The sequence below is a fragment of the Bos indicus genome, chromosome 18 (genome assembly GCF_029378745.1).
Source record: "Bos indicus isolate NIAB-ARS_2022 breed Sahiwal x Tharparkar chromosome 18, NIAB-ARS_B.indTharparkar_mat_pri_1.0, whole genome shotgun sequence".
Taxonomy (NCBI): domain Eukaryota; kingdom Metazoa; phylum Chordata; class Mammalia; order Artiodactyla; family Bovidae; genus Bos; species Bos indicus.
The window spans coordinates 29,981,138-30,006,841 of record NC_091777.1 but is presented as its reverse complement, the minus strand read 5'-3'; the positions used below and the strand labels follow the sequence as shown (position 1 = coordinate 30,006,841).

At 35.4% G+C, this 25,704-nt stretch overlaps 1 protein-coding gene across 2 annotated transcripts in view; it reads left to right on the top strand.

Moving 5' to 3' along the window:
* Positions 1 to 25,704, top strand: part of CDH8 (cadherin 8) — a 409,933-nt gene that overhangs the window by 324,141 nt on the left and 60,088 nt on the right. For both annotated transcript variants that reach the window (XM_070770688.1, XM_070770689.1), the window contains 2 exons: positions 8,534 to 8,655; positions 22,348 to 22,465. In XM_070770688.1, the coding sequence (XP_070626789.1) occupies positions 8,534 to 8,655; positions 22,348 to 22,465 (240 nt within the window). The remainder of the gene's footprint in view (positions 1 to 8,533; positions 8,656 to 22,347; positions 22,466 to 25,704) is intronic.

Below are 25,704 nucleotides of genomic sequence, written 5' to 3'. Positions count from 1 at the left end.
TGTCTTCATGGTAACCCAACAAACCTCAAAGAGATAGTACATAACAGATCATGCAATACATGCTGGGTAGTTTACAATAGTGGTTTTCTTCTCTGATAAAACGTGTGTGTTTATGTGTGCATGTACAATTGTTACTGTAAACTGCTGTTGAATGAGCATTTAAACTGAATATTAGATAAATCTATATTCCTCTGAAAGTGTGAGTCTCCATTATTAAGGTTCTAATATATAAAGGATTTAAATTGAATTGCATTGTGAGAATAATCCCAAGAAATTCAGTTCCAATAATTTTGAACCAATCCTATTTGAAATAATAAGGGAGGAAAAAAAACACTGAAGATTTAGTAATGGAAGCATAATGCAATTTTTGTTGCCAGAGTAGAATTAGAGACTTTGCAAAGACTTAGATTACTAAAGGAGATGTAAGGAATAATAAACTCATTACAAAACTTTGATTCCTCTCCTCTTATAGTATGAAAAAAGATGAGATGTATAAGAAGGATTTAAACATGTACTTAGGGCTGTGAAAGGAGGGAGTCGATATTTTCCAGCTACAAATTCAGCAAGAGTAGTACACAGTAAAAAAGAGAGGTGTACATAAAACAAACATATAAAATGCGTGTGCATGTGCACACACAACACAAAATAATATAGACAACAAAAAGAAACAAACTGATAAGCAGACATAAAGCGTTAAAAGTATCTTGGGAAGCACATTAGTGTACATTGAAGTTGAACTCATGTTGTACACATGAAGTTTATATAATGTTATAAGCCAGTGTTATCTTAATCTTTAAAAATACCCAGAAATAATAAAAGATGAATCACTGGTTTATGTAAATCTAACTTAGAATTCTAGAAGGAGACTTATTATCAAAAAAAAAAAAAAAAAAAAAAGGTCTGGTCGGTATGGTACTGGCACAGAACAGAAATATAGACCAATGGAACAAGACAGAAAGCCCAGAGATAAACCCACACACAGATGGGTACCTTGTCTTCGAAAGGAGGCAAAAATATACAATGGCAAAGATAGTCTATTTAATGTGTTGCTGGGAAAACTGGACAGCTCTGTGCAAAAGAATGAAATTAGAACACTTCCTAACACCCTACACAAAAATAAAACTCAAAATGCATTAAAGAGCTAAATATAAGCCCAGAAACCATAAAGCTCATAGAAGAAAACATAGGCAGAACACTCTATGACATAAATCATGACAAGATCCTCTATGACCCATCTCCTAGAGTAATAGAAGTAAAAACAAAAATTAACCAGTGGGACCTAATTAAGCATACGTTTTTGCATAGCAAAGGAAACTATGAATAAGGTGAAAGACAACCATCAGAATGGGAGAAAATAATATCAAATGAAACATGAAAGTGAACCTGACAGAGGATTCATCTCAAAAATATACAAGCAGCTCAATGCCAGAAAAACAAACAACACAATAAAAAAGTGGGCAAAAGACCAAAGCAGACATTGCTCCAAAGAAGACATACACACGGCTAATAAATGTGAAAAAATGCTCAACATCTTTCATTATTAGAGAAATACAAATCAAAACTACAATGAGATATCACCTGATACCAGTCAGAATGTCCATCATAAAGAAATCTACAAACAATACATGCTGGAGAGGGTGTGGAGAAAAGGGAACCCTCTTGCACTGTTGGTGATAATGTAAATTGATGAAGCTGCTATGGAAGATAGTATGGGGGTTCCTTAAAATACTAGGAATAAAACTACCATATGGCCCAGCAATCCCACTCTGAGGCATATACCCTGAGGAAACCAAAATTAAAAAAGACACATGTAACCCAATGTTCACTGCAGAACTGTTTACAATAGCTAAGGCATGGAAGCAACCTAGATGTCCATCGACAGATGAATGGATAAAGCAGCTGTTGTACATATACACAATGGAATATTACTCAGCCATAAAAAGGAACACATTTGAGTCAGTTCTAATGAGGTGGATGAACCTAGAACCTATTACAAGAGAAAAAAATATCATATATTAACACATATAAATGGAATCTAGAAAGATGGTATGGATGAACCTATTTATAGGGCAGCAGTGGAAACACAGATATAGAGAACAGACTTATGGACGTGGAGGTTGGGCAGAGGGGAAGGAGAGGGTGGGTTGTAAGGAGAGAGTAACACAGAGAGTAACACAGTAACCCAGGGTATTTTACATAACCATATGTAAATTAGAGAGCCAATGGAAATTTGTTGTGTGACTCAGGGAACTCAAACCAAGGCTCTCTAACAACCTAGAGGGGTGGAATGTGGAAGGAAGTGGGAGGGAGGTTCAAGAAGGAGGGGACATATGTATACCTATGGTTGATTCATGTTGATGTTTGTCAGAAACCAACACAATATTGTAAAGAAATTATCCTTCAACTAAAAATAAATAATTTAAAAAAAAGATCTTGGGAAAAAGTTTGGCAAATAATGCATATTTATAAATTTTACGTTGAAGTAAAATGTTAATGATAATAAGACTATTAAAAGTAGGCAGTATTATATAACCCCTGGAGGAGGGCATGGAAACCCACTCTAGTATTCTTGCCTGGAGAATCCCCATGGACAGAGGGTCCTTGGGGTCACAGAGTCAGACATGACTGAGCGACTAAGCGCACAGCAGCATAGTATTATATAACATATTAATATAAAAATGGAAAGTGTAACAGTTCTGTTCCTGTTAGTACTAATTTTTCATTTATAAACTGCCATTAAGGTTGCCTTTATATAGAATGTGACTGTTAAAGTTTTACATTTCATAGACTCATAGTATCTGAGAGATTCATAACATCAGTCCTTACTTTAATGGCTCTAAAAATTTTTCCATAGAACTTCACCACCATAAATGTGCCTACCGTACTCTTTAGAACTTCAACTCCTGTGAGCCGAAATAAGGACACTGAAGGTTCATTATAGAGTGTAGGAGAAGGTGGAACGAGGGCTTGCCAAGGACTCCAGTACATGGAGGTTCACTTAAGATGAATGTAATAAATAAGAGACTTACACATTTTCTCCCGTTTTAGAGAACATTTGAAAATGCTGGGACCAAACAGCATGCGTTTTCACAGTCAGTAGGGAGCACAGACAGGGGTCAGTGAGGACTTGAACTAAAGTCACCATTTAAGAGCTGTTTTCTCTGGAGAGTTTAAGGCATTTTCAAATATGTCTAACTCCACAAAATCCACAGTGAGAGAAAGCATTTCCCCACCTTTCGTCTGAGAGTTACTACTTGGTTCATACTACTTGGTTCATACTTGGTTCAAAAGCTATACCTTACAAACTTTGTTTATTTGATACCAAAGCCACCATCTGATTAAAGTTCTCATTTAGTTGGAAACTGTTCTAAATATGAAGGTGATTTTAAGGAATAAAACAGAATGACTCCTCTTTACAGCCTGGTTTGCTGGAATTTTCACAATAACATAATCAAAAATTGTAAAAATTCTGGTGATCAACTGGTTCTCTTGATGCTGAAATTTCTTGGTATTTATTTGAGGGAAATAATAGATTGTGTTTTAACTGATGCATTAATACAGTTGCTATGATAGTGAAAGGGTAATGCATAAAAATAATACTGTAAAGAGAAAAACCTATCAAAAATATCCCCAACAGAATATTGAGTAGAGTTTCCTGGGCTTATTAGGTCCTTATTAGTTATCTATTTTATATAAAGCATTATGTATATGTCAGACCCAATCTCCCAATTTATTCCTTTCCCCTTTTACCCCCCTGATAACCATAAGATTGTTTTCTACATCTGTGAGTCTATTTCTGTTTTGTAAATAAGTTCATCTATACCATTTGTAATTAGATTCCACATACAAGTGATATATTTGTCCAATAAAAATTAAAAAAAAATCCCCAACAGCTTTTCTATCCTGCTGGTGTCCACTGGTTAATTATATTTCACCTCGTTTCTATGCTGTTTAATAATATATGGATTAATGAACCATGACTAATGATTTAGAAATAATCACACTATTTATGGGTAAAATATGCATCAAAAACTTTTTTTCCTTAGTCACCAGAGAGCCTAAATTCACTATTGAAATTATTTTCCAAAATCTTTTTGGAAACTTCCATTAGTTTTATTTTAAATTTCCTAAGATGCTATGTTTTGTATCATATATTCAATTCAAATCATCCTATTTTATAAACTTCCACCATCCTCTCATCCCTATTCAATTATAAATTCTCTTATTTTGCATTCCCCCTGTTGACTGTAATTTACTGCTCAAGCCTTCCACCCTTCTACTCGTGGAAGGCTCAAGAATTATTTATTGAGCCCACCAGTATATCTAAATTTGTCAAATTATTTTTTCTCTCTTATAGCCTGAAAAGGAGAGGTTGTTTATTTCAGTCAATGCCTGCAAAAACAGCAGCTTGTGGAAACTAGTTAGAAGCAAATTCCCAAGTAACGTAGACTTGGCAGTATTCCATTACCTTTGATTATAAAAGGGCAAAATTAATGGGCAATTCATGAGGCTATGTGACAGAGAGGTGACAGAAAGTCACTAAGATTCACATGGTAGGAGTCAAGGAATTGTTTATACCAGGTGCCATTTCAGCCTTTATCCATCATTTGTGAAAAGAGTTGACTTTTGTGGCCAATTGAAATGCGCTTTTCCTTCCAGACCACTTTGTCACATCTCCTGTGTTTAGAAAATTAATCTTTAATGAATGCTAATCAAGTTTCTAATTATAATATCTTTATATTTAATGTTTGTGTATCAGATGAAAGGCAAACATTTGGGGGCCAGTCACAAAGGACATGAATAATTTCCTCAGAAGCATATCTAATTAATTTTATTGCTCTATAATATCTTTAAAATTTGAACTCCCATCATTTCATTAATTTAGATAAAAGTGAATCTTCAGCATGTAAATATGACACTTGTGTCGAAAATTATGATAAGATGAAATAATTTCAATCATGCACGTTCATCTAATATAGATAATGATAACACATTTGGGGATATTTGGGGGATATATAGCACTAGTTCATTGTTATATTTTATTGGGGCTTCCCAGACAGCTCAGTGGTAAAGAATCTGCCTGCAATGCAGGGGCTGCAGGAAACGTGTGTTCGATCCCTGAGTCAGGAAGATCCCCTGGAGGATGGCATGGTAACCCACTCCAGTATTCTTGCCTGGGAAATCCCATGGACAGAGGAGCCTAGTGGGGTGCAGTCCATGGGGTCACAAAGAGTTGGACATGAGTGAAGGGACTGAGCATGCACGCATATTTCTTTGTTTTCCTCTTTGTTTTAGCAGTTTCTAGAAATATTCAAAGTGTCTGGGACATTCATACATTTAAGAAAACAAATTAAACCATAACTTCTCTTGTCAGAAAGCTTACTGCTAATTTTTAAAATTGTAATCCATCTAAAAATATTTCAATGACTCACCAATGATCATATGCTCGTGATCTTATAACAGTATTAAGTGATAGCTCCCAAACCTGTATTACTTTTAACAACAACAACAACAAAATTAGATGGTATTGTTCTAGGGATCTGGGCCCCTGGATAGTAAAACACGTATCTTGTTCCAGATCTTACAATAAGAGGAAACCATATAGCACTTTAATGTTGAGAGTTATCCCAAAAAGAAGCTTATGGAGATTCCCTATCCTCTATGCTTGAGTTTTACCACCTGCTGGCCATTTAGATCTACGAGATAACTACATTCATTACAAATGTGATATTAAGAAAAGAGAAGAATATGCGCCTTGGCATAATTATCCTTCTGCCAAAATAGTGAGAGTAAAATCTTTATATTCATGTTTGCCTTTGAAGTGTGTGTGTGTGTATACAAGGCATAAGAGGGAAGACAAAAATATCATGTTTAGTAGACTTTGCCCCATTAACAATTTTCAGTGAATCTAACTTGATAAGATCAGCATTTTCTTCACTTCTGTAGGAGCAAAATCATGTTTAAAGAGTATGATAGCTTTTTCTTGTACTTATATAGTCTTATAAGACAATGCACCTATTTACTCACTGTTCAAGTCTGTGTTGATCGTCATTTGTTTATGAACTGAATGGTTAATGAGACTAAAGCATAATAGAAGTCTCCTCTAATCATTTATATATACAAAAGTTGGTCTAAAAATGTGGCAAGGAAGAAATGATTGGTATATAAATAAATAAGCAATAGTTCTCAAGGTTGAAATACAGAGAATTACAAAATAAAATTAATCAAGGAAAGAGGCTTTGCTAGGGTGAAACAGAAGTAAAAGGAAAAATACAGTTTAAATTGTTTAGTTTCGCAGAGAGGCTGGCTGATTATAAGTGCAGTTCTGAGAATATCAGTGATGGCACAACCTATTAGATTTAGCTGGCTTGATTTTTATATTTGTACTCAAACTTTAGTCAAACTTGAAATAAATACAGCAAGTCTATATGCATTCTTGAAGAAATGACAGTGATTAGTTACCTTACAAAACAAAATATATTTTGTTTTAAACTTCATCAATATAATATTGTGTGCATGACTCATGTTTGGAAGGTCAAAACTACATTTTGGAGTCTTGGAGTTAATTTTAAATTGATATGTACTGGTAAAGACATGTAGCCATTTGAGCGTCCATCTCCACATCACATTACCTATTTCACAGCTCCTTAGTGAGGACTGAATGAAACGACTCTAAGAAATACCTTGCACTGGACATAGTGCACACTGAATGTGGACAGTGTTGACACTTCCGCTGATAAAACATAAAGGCTATAAGATACTCCTATGTGCCCACCATGATCTGAGCACTTCGAACTGTTTCTCATATAATGTACGTAACAGTTCTGTAACTGCAGTGTCAAGGTATTGAGTTCAGTTTCCTCAGGAATAAAATGAGGTTAAATACCATTTTCAGAATCACGTTGGTAGTGGAAGACAGAGATGGGGGACCAAACTTTATTTGTTTTCTGCAAACACTAGATTCCTCTTTATACTTCAGCAACTGCTCTTGAGCTCATGGTCAGACTAGAAAAGAGATGTACGTCTTTAAGGATATAATCAGACCTTATTTCAAATACCTTATAACTCATTCATCTACCTGATTCAAGTAGATAAAAGGTACAGTGTAAGTTTCTTGTCTTAGGGTCACATGCTACAAAAACTTTCCCTTACATTGATGTGGGGAGCTGCATGCTCTGAATGGGAATGAGTTAATTCATCAGACATAATAGAGTAAAAGAAAAAGGAATAGTAGAGGTGAGACATTTGAGGCTACTGGTATGATTTTGGGAAAGTGAGATTATGTTTCATTACTTAGTGGTTGGAATTCCAAAGGATGATGTTCATCCATCCATAGTTAATCAAAGTAGCATATTGGTGAATAGCCGTGGTAGTTAACCCAATTCAAATCTCGTAGCATTGCCAGTGGGGTCAACCAACTATAAATTTGTAACATGGCTCTGATTATTTGGCATGTGCTTTAAAATACTTTTATATTTAATGGAAAAAATGAATATTTGAAGGTTTCAGAGGTCAAAATTTAATCAGCTGTCAGAAAGAAGAGTTTGATATATCAAATACAAGTCTATTTCTTCATATTCAAAAGCTAAAGATCTATCTTTTGACTTGCTTATAAATATTCAGTGCCACAGAAACACAAATACTTCTCCATTTTTCAATACATTCTGTGTAATTTACACATGATCAAAAGATTATTACATGGTACAATCAGAGTCAAACAGTATTGGATTTATTACAAATAAAAAATTATCATTTGGCCAGGTTAGCAATGTATTAATGAACCTTATTTCTGTGCATGCATGTTTGTGTGTGTGTGTCTGCATATAACTTTTTAAATTTAAGGACTTAAAGATTAAGGATTATGCATTAAGTTCCATGCTACTGGAATTGACATGGAAAGATTAAAAGATTATTATCTGTTTACACTGATGAAAATCTTTATGAAAATGACAATATTAAAATAACTTGGCTTATCTAATCCAAAAAGATCCCAAGGTCAATTTTTAGTACAAAATAAAATTCATATAAGATATGAGTCCCTATCTTTAAGATTATCCCCTTTATCATTATTAAAGATACCTTCTCAACAGTTAATGTGGTTCTAGCCTTTTTTGGGTTTTTGATGTTTATCTTTAATATATAGTCAGTCAAACATGTAATAGTGCAAAAATGGGCTGTGTTCTACCCAAGATAAACAAAGAGATAAATATTAGAATTTTTCCTTTCATACAATGGGCTTTATCAATAAAATAAAGTTTTCTTCATCTAGGAAGCCTCTTGCAATTTGTTCAGAGACCGTCTATCAAGCTAAGCTCCAGCAAATGGTGTTTGGAATAGTAATTTATACTTTTTTTTAAAGCAGCCAAGCGCTTGCTCTTTTTCCTTGCCGAATGGTCAGATTCCATAATCACCATGTTGAAAACACCCTAATTAAGGGAAGTTGAAACAGACACACAGGCTTTCGAGCAGAAAGTTGAGTTGCACGTTAAAATGCAGTATCCTCAATGCTGATGTTATTTTTTCCTTCCCATAGGGAACCACAGTCAGATATCCCGAGTACCTGTTGCTATTAAAGTGCTGGATGTCAATGACAACGCCCCTGAATTCGCATCCGAATATGAGGCATTTTTATGTGAAAATGGAAAACCCGGCCAAGTAAATATCTCCATGTTGTTAATGCTGAATATGTTTGTATACCACTGTCTCATATTTGATTAACCTGCATTATAGTGTGCATTTGCATCATTTACAACCTGCAAAGTCATAGGCAAGAATCATCCACATGGGAAAAGAGAGAGAGTATTTTTCTTTCCAAGATGTTATTCTCTTCTGACTTATGACCAAATTGGCTCCTGAAAAGAAATGGCCCGTGGTGCCATGAACCCAGAGCCAAAATAGAGCTTAAAATATCTCAGGATAGGGATGATCACAGGGGAGGTCTTAGAGTAATGGGGCCAAAATGTTAAACCTTCAAATGACAGGACGTGAAGGGAAAAAAAGCCCATGGGGAAGGCATGTTCGTTTCATAACAAAGGTAGGAATAACACATAATAAGGAACCCTAGGAAGACCAGTTGTAGGAAGTGCATTTTTAAATCTGTTAGGTGTAGCTATATTTAGATAGACATAAGACGAACAACATGTTTTAGACATGCAAGTAAAGCATCTGATAATTGTGTATTGATGTGTATTGATGGAACTCTTTTTTTTAACCTCTCTTATATAGCTTAGATAAGACAATGGCGACACAGAGAGAGACAGAGAGGAAGGAAGAAAGGAAGGAAAGGAGGGAAGGAGGGGAGGAGGAAAGGGGAGAATGAAGGGGAGAGGGAGGCAGGAAAGGAGGTAGAGGGTGGGAAAGAGGGAGAGAGTTAAGAAAGAACAACAAAAACCAAACCTGCTATTCTCTGAATGTCATAATGGAAATAGTCTATGTAAAGTTTGAAAAAAACCACAAATGTAATAGATTTACTTTAACAAGGTGCCAAAGTACTGTATGTTTAAGAAATTTATCGTTTTTCAACTTCCTAATTTATTTCTGGATGGTGACATTTTAATTTAAATAAACAGCAGCTGACAGCATGACATTGGAGTTGTTAATCCAACTATTCTTGTGCCTCATGTGGGTGTTAGGAATGCAACTTACTATTTTCCAAGCGTTTACCTGACAAGAGTCAGACTTTTTCCACCTAAGAAGGGAATAGCACTGGGGCTCTATAGTTTTATGTACTTATTACAGAAGATCAAGTGGCTGCTCCCCTATAAAACAGTGGACATTTTCCCCAGACTATTCTCCTCTGTCTGAAGGATTAGCGTTGTTTCCACTCACTAAAAGACGACACAAGTATATGTGTGTGCACATAAGTTAAAAGCTAACATTTTAATAATAAAATCAATTTTAAATACCAGGCATCATATATGTTACAATCAAAATATTTACCTTCAGCAGTGATATGCCAAAGGTGACCTCTTTTTTAAAATACTACTCTAACATTAGTTTCAGCATTTCCTAATCTCATCATGTTGAATTGCCCTCTACTTGTCTTATCCTTTGAGTGTTTTTATTTGTGATCCTTTGAGGATGGAGTTTAAATACGTGACAGTAAATATCATTTAGCTAAAGTTGGTGAATGGAGTTGATGGAGAGAGTTTGGTCAAAATACACGCAAGGTCAGTTTTCAAGGGTATGGTTGTGTGGGCCAGATTGTTGCTGGATGATATAGCCAATCACAGAGTTATGTCAGACATTTTTGATCATACAGAAACTGTCAAATGCTTTAGAATTTAAATAAAACTACATTGTTCATGTAAAACTCATCACATAAGTTCAGAGAGTCAATGGCATTGATATTTCAAAAATTCCACATTGGCTTCACTTGTGATATTGACATGCATACCTTAGGACCTCCTGAAATATGGAGGTTTACCCTGTGGATTTTGACTGTTTCCAAGGTTTTAATGATTCATCAGCAGTTTTTAATCCTCAGAAAAAAAAAATACACTGTTTCATCACCTTTCCTATGCAAGATCAAAATAAAAAACAAAAGTCGATTCTTTGTTTTATGATTTTTGCAAATCAACATGAATGACTCACTCTGTGAAAAAATGTTTGTTGTGTGTGTACACTGCACTATCTTATCCTCAGATGAATCTTTAGGCATGTTTATTTGACTTCATATTTACATGAAGATATCAGATATTTGTCTGTTCAGCAAAATTTTTTGGACATATGGCTGACTGGTTGATACACACAGTTAAAATAGCTCCTGAATTCCTTGAATCCTTTGTGCTAGTCAGAACTCATGTTTGATTCATTACATCATTCCCAGGTCACTTTTAATGGCTCAAATATCTCATTTTTATATTTAACATTTTCAAGAATTCATATTTGTTATCCACACTAAATAGTGTTTACTTATAAAAGTTCAGCACGGATGCACTTTCCATCATGTTTCATCCTACCACATGACTCATTTTGAAATTAGAATATCAATTATCACAGTCTCATGCAAAAAAAAAAGTCAAAAACTGAATTAGCACTAAACTCAGTCATCTCTATATTTTTCAACAATTAATGTCTGCTTTATAACAGCCTCAGAGAAAGAAGTGCAGGTGACTTTGAAATGTCTGGTTTGCCTGGGAGATACGGATTTAAGGTCTGCTGTCTAGGAGATGATGTAGCTGGATATCATTAGCAATAATCAAGCACAAGCCATCAAAAAAACCCAATCTGTAACAAATCTTCTGCATTGGGTGACCCTCTGTAAAGAGGTTTCTAAAACATCTCACAGAATGAAAACCAGTTGCAATATGAACACAAGAGGATGCTACTGCACTTGACTGTTCTCCATTGGACTCATTTAAACAGAGTCTAAAATACAGAAAAAGAAAGGAAAACCACTTCCTCTTCTCTAGGCCGGCATCCCTGGTTCATGGTACACCTGTGCTAAAATTGTTATAGGCTCACTGGTGAAAGCAGAACTGGAAGTCCTATCTCATTCTGCCACCTTCTCATAATGCTGAAGTAAAAGATGACATTTTCTTGAATTGGTTCCCTTAAGAGGGTAATGACCACCCATGACAGAGAAAAAGAATTCACAGTCCATATTATAAGGAAAAAAATCAATGAGAATCCCTTTTAGAATCCTTTTAAATAATCCCTCCATTTCAAAGTTAAAATGTTAATGTGGTATTTTCTTATTACTAGTTACTCTTATTTAAAACTTAGTAACTAGCTGCTGCTGCTGCTAAGTCACTTCAGTCGTGTCTGACTCTGTGCGACCCCACAGACGGCAGCCCACCAGGCTCCCCCGTCTCTGGGATTCTCCAGGCAAGAACACTGGAGTGGGTTGCCATTTCCTTCTCCAATGCATGAAAGGGAAAAGGGAAAGTGAAGTCGCTCAGTCATGTCCGACTCTTAGCGACCCCATGGACTGCAGCCTACCAGACTCCTTCGTCCATGGGATTTTCCAGGCAAGAGTCCTGGAGTGGGGTGCCATTGCCTTCTCCATAGTAACTAGCTAGTTACTCTTATTTAACATAATTTCCCCCAAATAGCTACAGGTAATTTAAGTTAAAAGTTATAAGGTGATGTATATTTTTAGTCTCCAATTCAATACTACCATGACTTGGCCCTCAGTTTAACAGGATGAATAAAAAGATTCTCTCTACTTACTCCTATTTGATGGTCAAAGCAGAAATGAGGGTATGAGTTGAGGATTTCGAAATTAGAAAGGAAGATATATGGCTGAAAATGTATGTATCTAATAGTTTGATAGGTTTGGGTCAGTCAGTAAATGCTTATTGAATACAAACTATTAATACGTCCCAGAACTTGGCTAGGTACTGGGGACTTAGTGGCAGACAAACATCAATCTTTTTCCACATAGAGTTTTCTCACTGGTAGACACTTAATAAAATTAGAAATGACAGAATTGCAAGAAAATATTTCAAGTCCTCTGGGCAGAAAGAAAGTTAAAGAGATGAGAGGAAATGGAAGTATCTTAATGAAAAGATCCCTTAAAAAGGACACATGCCACCAGAGATAGGGAACATCTATCAGATGCTGAGAAGAAGTCAGCTGGGGATAAACCAGGTTCTGTCTGAGGAGAATGGACCTCTGACGGGAGAGGTGGAGGACCAGGTAACAGCTCCACCAGAAGAAACCAGTGTCTTCCTTCACTGTGATGGTACCACCACACTCAGAACCAAACATGAAAATTACAGAACATCAATGGCCAGTGTTGGCCAAAGGGGCTTCCATAACTCTGTTCTACATTTTATCTCCTCAAGAGGCTCTTTCTAGGATTTTATTTTAGACGCTTACCTCTTGCTTACCATACATACAGAATTAAAATAGTTTAAATATGAAATGTGAGTCAAGGTCTCTGAAGTCTTAGAGAATATTTATCATTCGAGAATTAGTTAACAATAGACCCTTTCAGTGCTTTTTTTTTCCCCTTCAGAAAGGAGCTTCCCTGTTACTGTAAATAAATCTAGTGGAATATAATTTAAGCTTCATCATCATCTGTAGAAGATGAGATGTGCTATTTAGCATCAAGTTAATTATGTCTGGGTTAAAAATATACTTTGACTTATCTCTTTTAATCCTTTCTCTCTCTGACCAATACTGAGGCAATATAAAGTTTGCTTATCATGGGACTATCACAGGTTAAAGAAAAAGATAATAGCCTATATTTATAGATAGGTATCTAGCCAACGTTCTTCATGTAATGGACATTCACAAAATTTTAGAAGCATCATTCTAATTTAGCAGTGACAAATACTTTAATAATTAATTTCTCAGATATTACCATTGAGACACTTGTTTTATTTACAGACATATAGTGCATAAATGAAAAATCATTCATTCATTTATTGAACAATATTTACTATGCATCTACAGGATGCCAAGTTTTGTAATATTACCTGGGGAAACAATGTGAAAAGAACAAAAAATTCAGTTCCTTCTAATGGAACTGAATGAGGAAGAGGGATAATAAAAAGGATAGAATGAATCAATAAGATAAATTTTAAAAATTATGCTGAAGAAAACACTAACACAACTTGGACAGAAGAGAGTATAGAAAAAGCAGAGATATTTTATGTGGCATTGTCAAGACAGTTACTTTTTAAATGGGTATAATTTAAGTTGAAACTGAAAAAAAAAAAAATGAAAGAGGGTAGTCATACAAGAAGTGAAAGCAGAAGTCTTCTAGCCAACAGGATAAGCCTGTGCAAAGATCCTGAAGGGAGAAAAAGCTTGGTGTGTTCGAAAAATTGAAGGCATCTGTGGCTAAGAATAATAAGGGTAATAAGCAAGTTTAATAAGAGTATAATAAGAAAAATGAAATTGGACAAAGAGTATTATGTTTGAATAAAATCCATACACACACATGCATGTGCACACACACAGAGATGTGGGCATGAGCAATGAAACAGGAAGAGCATCTAGAAGGATGTAATCGCAAAAGATAATGGTAGTCTGGCCTGTGCTGGCAGTGAAGGGGGAGAGAGGTGACTGGGGAGGCTGCATGCTTCCATGCATCCAGTAATACATCCAGACATCTGACATGCACTCAGTACCACTGTGCTTGGAGTTGGCGGTGTAAAGACATTTTACAAATGTGGAAGCTGAGGCTGAGAAAAGAGTAAGAGTCTATCCACACCCACAAAAGTAAGAAACATGGGCTTCAAAGTCTGTTCTTGAAGGTGTCCCAGTCCCTGTACTTTCTAGGATTTCACAATGCTTCCCAAGGAGCAGATTTTGGAATTCCATTAATGAGAATAATATTCTGATCAAGAATGAGCACTTGTCAAAAAAGTCAACTCCCATGATCAATAACACACTCTATTCAAAAGCATTCTACATAATAAGAAAAGTAGAATTAGCCCTTGATCAACAGCAGCAGTGAATGAGTTTGGTACTCTATTTATATACATATATATTTAGTTTCTGTTGGTCTTTTTCTAATAAATGTTAAACAATGAAGTGAAATTATGGCATTTTGTAACACTCATGAAACAATAAATATAGAAGATTTAATTTTAACTTTCCTGCCAGAAGGCATCTTTCAGGATCTATCTGCATACACAAGAGGGAGAGAAGATTGATTTTAGAACAGATGAAACTGATAGCCTCAACAAAATGCATAAAATACAATTTTCATTTTACTTTGGGTGGAGTAAGGAGATGGTAAATCAGTGGAATGCATAAAACTCTGCGAAGACGACACATGTAACAAAACATTTCAAGACAGTCTCTAATAGAAGCATAACTTTTAGACACAGTCTCTAATAGAAGCATAACTTTTAGAGTGGGACTTTGACAGAGGGGGAAAGCTAAAAAACCAAAAAGCATAGTGAAAAAAAACAGAAGTTTTGAAGGTTTGAAACTAGCACAATCTAAGTCTGAGTCATAGATCTGCCATTTACCGGTTTTGTAACCTTGGGTCTTCTGTTAGTTTAAACATATTTTAGGAATATCCAACTTAACATCAAGTACTCAATAAATAACTATAACAACTAGTACTATATATTTTAACTAGTTTCATAATTTTAATAGCAAACTATTTTATTAGATTTTTTGGTATTATTGCTGTTATTGTTATATATTTATGAGCTTTGATTTGGAGTGAAACACTATAAATAATCCCTAAATGAGTCAATATAAACTAGGACAACCTATTCCCCTATATTGGAGTAACTCTTCCTCTGATAACTAGTGTCTTATATTTATCAAGGGTAAAGAAAGGGCTCCTACATCACTTCTCCCCATATGAATTTGTGGGATAATATAATTATTTTCTTCAAGTACATCAGAATCAACTTACAGGACCACATACAATCTAAATGTTTCTTGAAATCATGTTTGCAGCCTCTGTATGTTTTGGCTGACCCTCTTGCATGAATCCAAATCCACAGGCTTTATTCTGGCCCCTCACCTAAATAAGTAATGATCCACAGGAGAAAAAATGGTATAAAGGGTTGTTTACAAATCTTGGGCTGTTACTGAATGATTACTCTGTTTTATTTTCAACCTTCAAGCTAGTGGATAAGAATTTAGATGGAAGCATGGAGAAGGAAATGGCAACCCACACCAGTGTTCTTGCCTGGAGAATCCCAGGGATGGGGGAGCCTGGTGGGCTGCCGTCTATGGGGTTGCACAGAGTCGGACATGACTAAAGTGACTTAGCAGCAGCATGGTGGCCACATGTGTATGCTTCCATCACCATGGAAGCCATGGTGATGAGCACACCTTTTTGAAGAAAGTGAAATTGACAGTAACCATTAAGATGTTGTCATCCTAGGCTTTGTGTTAGTGACATAAATTGGGCAAGATTTTATTTTATTCAGTTAGTGAAAAATCCTCCTGCAATGCAGAGGACCCCAGTTCAATTCCTGGGCCAGGAAGATCTGCTGGAGAAGGCATAGGCTACCCACTCCAGTACTCTTGGGCTTCCCTTATGCTCAGCTGGTAAAGAATCTGCCTGCAATGTGGGAGACCTGGGTTCGATCCCTGGGTTGGGAAGATCCCCTGGAGAAGGGAAAGGCTACCCACTCCAGTATTCTGGCCTGGAGAATTCCATGGACTATATAGTCCATGGGTCACAAAGAGTCAGACACGGCTGAGCAACTTTCACTTTCACTTAACTTTATACCAAGAGGAGCTGATGTATTATCAGAAGGGCAGAGATGCTAATGGAGTTAGTGCTGTAACCACCAAGCTATGTAGACACAACACCTTCAAAAGGAGATTAAAGAGGGTTCCAGGACTTTAAGACTCATGCAGGGTTTTAGAGGATAGCATGTCTTAAAGGGAATGCCTGAGAAGCACCTTTACAGTAAAGTGTGTCAGTAAATGCTATGGTATGTGATGTGCCTGTGTGTATGTGCATGTTTTCCCCAGTAAGGTTGGGGACCACTGAATTAAACAGTTAAACAACATTATATTCTATTGATTTTGCATTAATAAATACATATGAATCCCAAATGGTCCTTGGCCTTTACCAAACAAAGTTGATTATAAAATCTTTTGAATTTTCTTCATAGAAAACGATACAACAAGTGATAAATGGAACTCAGCTGGAAAAATCTTGCTTCAGAAGAATAAACAATATTATGCTTAGCATTTTCAGCCTAGGAAGTAATGTTTATGATATTCATGAGGCATCAGGAAATATTCCTGTGAAGTTACATAGTAGAAGATGGAGAGGAGAAAAGCAAGTTGAGACTTCTAAACTATGTTGAAACTGTGAATTTTGCCCTACTAATGAGGTTTTCAAAGCAGAGCAAGTGATGGAGAAATTTTTAAAAATAAATATTAATCATTTCAGAGGTATACAAAATTCACATGAAATATGCAGAGACCAGCAAAAGAAAATAAGAAACAGGAGCAGCTGAAAATTTCAAACTTTGTATAAATACATCCTTCAAGAGTCTTTGCTTTGTATCATTTTATGTCAACTCAGTTTCAGTAAAGGAAAGTGGAGTGAAAAAGAATGAAACAAAAATGTTGGAAGTTCTATGGCAGGTTAGTGAAGGCACAGATCCCAAAAGTCTAGCCAGAGGTCTGAGGACTTTACTAAGTGCTTAAAAGAAACATACATAATCTAATGTGCGTTTTCTTGCTGTAATTTCTATAGTTCAGACTCTAAGATGCACACTCTAAAGAGCCACTGAGTGCTTTTTAAAGACAAGGGTATATTCATGCAAAAAAAATAAGACATAACAAAACACTTTGGGGAGTAAAGGGAAAATCTTGGTAGACATGAATTGTCTTGAAAATTATTACCAAAAAAAAGTATCCAGAACTATCCATTAAATGGATATGAACAGTGCTTATTTATAACTGTGCTACAAAGTTTTGAAAATAATAGGATAATTGGGTCATCCTATGGGTTTTAACGTACTTTCTCAAATTCCTGTATTTCCTCCTATAATTTCTTACAATTTTGCTTTCATGTTTCATTTTTTCCTCCCTCAAGTTGAAAACTACTGATCTAAGAAATTTGTTGTTGTGTAGCTCTGAAGTCACGTTGGACTTTTTTGTGACCCCATGGACTGTAGTCCGCCAGGCTCCTCTGTCCCTGGGATTCCCAGGCAAGAATACTGGAGTGGGTTGCCATTCCTACTCCAGGAGATCTTCTCAACCCAGGGGTCGAACCCGCGTATCCTGCTTGGCTGGTGGGTTCTTTACCACAGAGCCTTAGGGAAGTCGGATCTAAGAAATTAGAAGTTAGTATTTCAGTAAATCAGAAGTTAGTTAGTATTCTAAGAAATTAGGAGTTAGTATTTCACTGATAAAAACCATCAATATTAGTCCAAAGAATGAATGGAAAACCAAAAATTATCCTGTCCTTTCTATACTGCCTTTAATGTCTCCTCACTCGCTCGCTTTCTACCACCTTTAAAATCAAAGGGGAACCTTTAATACTCATAAAATAAATAACATAGGTGGCAAAGATGGATAAGTTCATCCTTATGCTATCCAAAATATTGGAAGTCTGAGCCCCAATTTAACTGAAGTACATGTGCAGAAGGTATGAACGCCAAGATTTTGACACAGGGGCAGGAGGATGTAGGAGTTGTTATCCAAATTACTTGGAATCAGATGTCATAATGTCTTTGATGCACTAGAGTTCTTCATGTCTACCTCTCAAGGTTACGTAAGAATTAGTGATGATGCTAAAGCATGCCTGACATGATTTATGTATTCATCTGCTCACTTATTCATTTAGACAATACTTATTAAATAGCTACCATATGTCAGATACTTTTGTAACAGCAGTGAGAGGGAAAAAAAGAAACACTCATCATTTAAGGACAAATCAATGAATAATACCTACAGAAACTCAGAGGGGATATTCTAATAGATTCCACGAGGATTTTAAGATTGTTAACCAATCAGATCACCAGAAATGTGTTTGTTTGCTGGCTGCTTGCCTTTTGAAAAGTTAATAACAACAGCAAAACTGTACTATTCAAAATATTTTTGTGTCAGTATAAAAGTCTAAATTAAAGCTTAAGAAAATGTTTTAATAAGAGCAATCTGAGGTTTGCTTTACTATTCTTGCTTTACTATAATTTGAGATTTAATGTTATTGATTACCAATGAATCATTTTTTTTGAGAGTCAGAATTATGATATGGCCCACAGTTGTCAAAAAACTTTCTTTTTTAAGTTTTATGCCTTAGAAAGGTCATTGATTTCAAGTCAGAGTCTGCTCCAGTGGAAATCCAAGTATAACCTGGAAATTCATTTCCTTATGCCTGACCTCAGATAAGCTTTGTTTTTCTGATGAGATGTATATGAGCTTTTAGATTCCTTTGAACTTAATCCACAATACATTATCAAACATTCTATTTTTCAACTGCATCCTAACTTTATTGCTAGGAAGTACTTAAACTAGATGCTTTTTTAAAATTTATTTTTTAATTGAAGGATAACTGCATTACAAAATTTTGTTGATTTCTGTCAGACATGAACGTGAATTAGCCATAGGTGTATATATGTCCCCTAAACTAAATGCTATGTATGTATGCCGTACACAGTAGTATGTAGTATATCGATATACTACATATCAATAGTAGTATCGATAACAGCAGTGGGAGGGGGGAAAAGCACCAACTCATCACTTATGAACAAACTGATATCTTCTCCAAAATTTTTATATCATTTTCATGAAATAGTTCTCCAATTACTTAAAAAATCAACTGATGTCTAAGTAGCTCCCAGTGGGAAATGTGTGCGCTTTTCATTTGCCATCAACTCAGTGTGCCTATAAAATCTGCTTGTGTGGAGGTGCACTTCCTTGCTTCTTATTCTTCTGTTGTTTAAAACAGAATGTGTTCAGATGTTATTACATCAATGAAGACTTCAGCCTTTTAAACATGGGTAACTTTATGCATTTTAATAGCATAAAGTCCTCCAAATGATCTACCAAGCATCTAGTTTAAGGGAAAATGACCAGCCAGGCCATCTGCATTAAAAATAAATGAAGTGTCAAAAATGATTTAAACCAAAGTCCTAACCATAGCCAGTTCATAGGATATTGGGAAGATAATTTAAAGGTTCACCATTTCACCACTTTTTCCCCAACACATAATGTCCTGATTTTGATGTGCATTTGACAGTACAAACTCTCCTAATGAATAATAACGGGGGACATATAGACACCAATCATTTCCCTTGACTCAAAAGAGTGATCCCAGTCTTAAGCATGCATCAGAATCACCAAGAAGAGTGTTTAATACACAGATTTCTAGGCCCTATTCCAAGAGTTTTTGGTTCAACAAGCTCAAGAAGTCGCATGTCTTACAGAGTTCCTGGCTTAAATAAATGGTGGGAAAAATATTCATTGCAGGTGTAATATTTAGACCAAACTTCTGAGACGTGGTATGACAGGTAATTACACTCATTTACTTCAGGTAAGCTAAATTATTGCCTCTTTTGTTTTGATGAGTCTTTTTCATGAAGATGACTTAGAAATATTAAGAATGGTATTGCTTGTAGGAGATCTATCCATTAATTACACTTCAAGAGTGCATTTAAATTTGAATGATTTCCACCCCCAGAATATCAAGAAATCCTCTTTTCGTTTGTTCTTCTTATTTTTATTATTATTATTCATTTCTAAATATTTTCTTGGCCATGCCACACAGCATATGGGATCTTATTCCCCAACCAGGGGTCAAACCCATGCCCCTTGCATTGGAAGCATGGGGTCTTAACTGCTGGACCACCAGGGAAAGTCCCTGATCTTCTTTACATGTGCTCACACACTTCAGGAATTACTTCTTCAATAGGTGGACTTGGGAAGAGAAGTCTTTTGAAACAAAATTGGTTAAAGGAAGAAGATGATGCTACATGTACTCACAAGTAATTTCCCCCACTCTGTTCTTTGTAACTGCCTAAAAGAAGGCTTCTGTAAAATTATTCTGTTCAATATTTGTATGTGTAGGTTGTATATAATAAAAGAGTCATCTGGGTTTCAGAGTTTCTCCCCTTCTTTATAAAACTGGAACCCCAGGGAATCTCTCTGCCCTTAAATGTCAAGGCAAATATGCCAGTTGTTTAGATACAGTAAATAAAATTGCTTTACCACCTAATTTGATAGAAGTGAGGCCCTGTTCGTGTAATATCAAAGTTGTTACACTTATCAAGGTGCCATGTCATGAAAAAAATGGTATTGACCTTAACAAAAAATAGTCAATAATAATGATGATGACTAATACTCATTGAACATTTACTAGGAACCAGACAGTATATTAAGAAATTGATGTGAATTTACCTAAAGAAAAGGATCCTATGAAAAAAAGCATTTTTTTTAATTTAAAATTTAGGAATACAAGAAGACTGAGTTTCGAAAAGAGTTAAGTCCCTCCATGTCATGCAATTAGTAATTATGACTTCTATCAAGGCAGCTTTATTTCAGAGTCAATCACCTTAATGGCTATCTCATTGTTTTATCCATGAGTTATATTTTGTGCTATTTTCTGTTACTCAAGCTAAGTAAAATTATAAGACATTTCACAAGGTCCTTAACAAGAGTAAAATACCTACCAAGTAGGAATATGTTCCATTTTTAAAAAATGGAGAAATAGAAAATGAGAGAAGTTATTTCATTTATGCCTGAAATAACCTTGATATACTACTTACCATATAGCATGTGGGTGATACAGTGCAAAACTCTACAGCTATTGGAAATGTTATTAAATTGTAGTTCTCATCTTACGTAGGCAATAAGGTCCAAGGCAATGATATCTTTCTCAAAAAAAAAAAAAAAAAAAGTGATCCAATTTTTTCTAATGATACTGGCAAAGTTGAATAGAACATAATTGTTCAGACAGACATATTAGGCATCAAATTGTATTCTCTAAATTTCACATATCTAAAAATATTTCTGTGTTAATTTTTGATGGTAAATCTGATATCTCCTTGACAGTCATGCTTCGTGGGCATATTTTTTTGTAGAAATTATGTTGTAGCTATTTACAGTAGAAGTATAAGCTATCATTTATACTCCATTAGCTGTTGCCCAGCGTTTCATACTGAAGTGATTAATATCACAAATTTATAAATATGAATTACTAAGTGAATTCTCTTGACATCCCACTGAACAACTTAGCACTAAGTTAATGCAGCTCTGCAAATGAAATAAGCACATTCAACTGGCACCGATTCTGAGTATGTGTATCTATCCAAACAGTTCTCTGCACGGTGGTAATTCTTCTAAGCCCTATAATTTATTCATCTAGGATACACTCCAAAGCATTGTTTGCATGTGTTATCCACTAGCTTTAAAAACAGTATTCATTACTGGGAGGGAACAGAAGACACAACTTTTCAGGAAGGTGTGTGGCAGTGATGTTTGTGTCCAGGAACATGCTTTTTGGCACTTACAGCCTAATCAGCAAAATGAAAGAGGAGCTGTGAGGATTCAAGATGTAAGTCCTTTACCTCCTATATCCTCCCAGAAGCCACACTACAATCACTGTACAATTCCAAATTTCATTCTAGAAGCCCGCCCATACTCGAAGTGGAAAGAAACCTCTAAAGGCCCAATGAAAATGTTTTCAAATACCCTGAAATTTGCTATTTCAAGCCACAGATAATAAATGGACACAAAGGTAATGACCTTAATTTTCATGAACTTATCAGGGTTAGGTTTCAAAGTGATGGATGTTTCTCCTTATCCGTGGCACAAACCATCCATAACAATTTAGAAAATGGAAACGATTCCTTGGACCAAAGTATCACTCCATGAGAGGAATGTCACTCAGCTTTTAAAGGCAGTGCGAGCCCTCTGATGTCATCAGAAATGCTGACGTCAAGTTTTATGTTACAGGTCATTCAAACAGTGAGTGCCATGGACAAAGATGATCCCAAAAATGGACATTATTTCTTATACAGTCTTCTTCCAGAAATGGTCAACAATCCGAATTTTACCATCAAGAAAAATGAAGGTAAATATATTAGCATTGGGAAACAGGATAGGATATAAATCAGAAAATAGGATGTGATTTCATAATTTCACTGAAAATATCAGCACAGTATTTTTTCTTCACCTATGAGCAGTTAAAATTTAGCTTATCAGCCTAAAGGCATGGTAATTGCAACTCTTCCTCTTTCCAGTATTCAAACAATACATACGGAAATTGTGAATGTGCAAGTTAATTTTATCCCAGACAGTACCTCGATCACCTTACTTATAGGAAATGAACAATAAAGATTTAAACCCTGTGAAAGTTCCAGTAATTTTAAGATACTGAGATATCTGATAGAGGAGGAGCTGGCTTATACTTTGCAGTTGTTAAGTTTTAATTGAATGTTTACCAAGTCTTTAGGGAAAGCCTATTCTAATTTTGCCTGCTTTGTGGGTACACATTAGAGGTATTTGTTTTAAGCCTGTACCAACTTTGACAACAGCAATTAGATCTGAAAATCCTTCTTGAAGGACACTCCTTATCAGTGTTATTTTGGTGCTAATATGAACTGATTTTATTGTTAAGTCTTTTACTCACAGAGAACATTTAATCCATTTCATTATTTGTTAAGAACCAAGCTCAGATTAACCGTTTCCCTTAACTGTTGTCTATTACACAGGAAGGTCATAGATCATTTTTTAAAAGTCTATCTCATCTATACATTTTTCTTTTCTAAGCTGCAGTATATTTAACAAGGATTTTTAGCTATTTATTTTGGCTCAGATGTATTTAAGTCTTCATTTCAGATGTTTCACAGAATGATTAGCAAAATAAATATGTTGTCAGGGTCTGTCTTCTGGCTTTATTATAGGCATCTGTTTAAATTTACAAATGGTCTATGTAAAAAAAAAAAAAAAAACTATACTCAGTTGGAAGAGTAAATCTGGTTCATGACATTTGGATTATTTGCTTTGTTCTGTTTCAAGGAGGTAGTGAGTTTTGATAAAACTTCCCTTATGAAGTGAAATAACATGTATGGCCCTTGTTAAAGTATATTCTGGCCTTACCTTTTAACAAATGCTACTTGTTTCTTTGGGGATCATGAATGCATCACAGAAAAGGAAATGAGAAAGCTGTTTATAGATATTACTCATTCAGCTGGCTTCCACTGTTGCAAACATTAAGGAGACGAAATCTTGATCTCTTGCCTCAGTGATGGAGTTACATGTTTTAGCCTCCCTTAATTAGGAGCTCTAATCCAAGTACATGTTTTTGTTTTTTGGGTAACTCTGCCAACATTTCTTTTTTGCGGAAGTCACATGACTATGCCTAAGATGAGAGCCCCCTTGGAAATTCCAAACTGAGCTGAAAGTCTGTGCATAAGTGTGGGCAGTTCTTACTTTGATTGTGAACTAACAGATATCAGTCATTATTTTTGCATATCAAATGCCCTACATTTAAAAATTCTCTGTGAAGAAATGTTTTCCCATCCCAGGTTTTGAGCTCCTTGGCATTTTCTATGCATTCTGCAATTCAGGATATGGCCGTCATAGGTATGGCTCAAAGATACTGCATAAACATGTATTGGAGGAATGAAAGGTTGTTACTGCGTGCCTGTGAAAGTGTAGCTTTGTACTATATTTATTATGCCCTAAACCCTTTAAAGATGAGATATTAGTCCTAAGGTGAATGCATTTCAAGTGTTTTCTCAAACTGTTAGAATTAATACAAAGTAGAAGCTTGTACACCTAGGAAAGCTCTTTGTGCCCCATCACACATTTCAATAAAATTTGCAGTAAAATATGAAAGATATGTGGATTATCTGTTTTCTCTTGAAACTAGAAAATAATGACTTAAGTTTTGACTTACCTCACAAGTGTGTGAAATAATTACAAAAAAAAAAAAAGGCGCGGGGGTAGGGGGTGGTCCTAGGTATCACAAAAGGGCTCAGAAGAGAAAGAACACTCTCTGTGCCATGATTGTTTATATAAAAACATGTGTTGATTTATTTTGTAGAGAGCGACCATATAATTTATTGTTCCAATTGGGATTTTTTTTTTTTAAGTGAAAGGGGTTGCTATTTATATTTAAGCCTAGAAAAACCATAAACCAGGACTGTCTTGTGGAAACTAGGGCATATGTTCTCTGTGACTTTGGATTTAGGATCCAAATATTCAACATCTCCATAGAATAAATCATGAACCCACAGGTCTTTAGAACAGATATGTCAAGTTTATACACTATCTCTCTTTTCCTAGATCAGAAATTCATTGAGTTTTCTTTCACTTTTTTGGAATCTGGATAGTTTCTAAGAAAATAGGGCATAAACCACAATTTGTCTCCTCTTAATGTGTAGAAACCATTAAAGTAATGGAAAGAAGTTGTCGGATTTAAAATGCTGGAGACACATTGATAAGAAGGTAGATAAGATGATGTTTTGTGAGCCTGTTACCCATTCCTTAAGATGATAAGAGAACACAAAACAACCAAAAAAAAATTTCAAATATTAGACATCATTTACTCTAAAACTATGGTATATTTTATGTTTGAAACATAAGAAAATCAAATGATAAACTCATATTCAGAATGTTTTTTTTTCTTCTTCAGATTGACTTTAAAATGGTCAATAGCTAATGTTTCTCCACTGAGAACATCATGATTTACAAGTCCCAGCCCACCAGATAAGAGTTAACATTTTGAGAGAGGCAACATAGTCAAATCCATATTGATGGGTGGATGGCTCCTCTTATTAACTTGATCTTTAAGGGAGATGGTTTCAGCATTTGGCTTTTTCTAGGAAACTTGCAGCGTGTCTTTAAGTTCAAGTTTACTGTGATCTTTCTCTCCTCTCATATAGCTTGGTCCTTCTGCAATTTTCAGCTGACTAATTCATCATCAAAAACAAAATGAGATAGAAATTAACTGTCTCTTGTCTTCTTTGCAGTTGAGTGATTTCACAAATAATTCTCTTTCTGAATATATGAGAATTATATTCCTGCCAGATTAGGAAAGCAAACTTCAACACAGATAAAGGTGAAAACAAAGGTCAAAAACGTGATGAATCACTCATCACATGTACACACTAAACAACCACAACAACTTATATCTTCTCAGTTATGCAGCCCCAGATATCATTTTCTTCATCTTCCAGTTGGATGAATTTATAAACAAAGGGAGTGTGACTAACCGCACTTCAGGACTGACTTCTATTCTAATTGTGAAAATGGAAGATACTCAACAATTAACTATAACGAGTCAGGGAAGATAAATGAACTTCC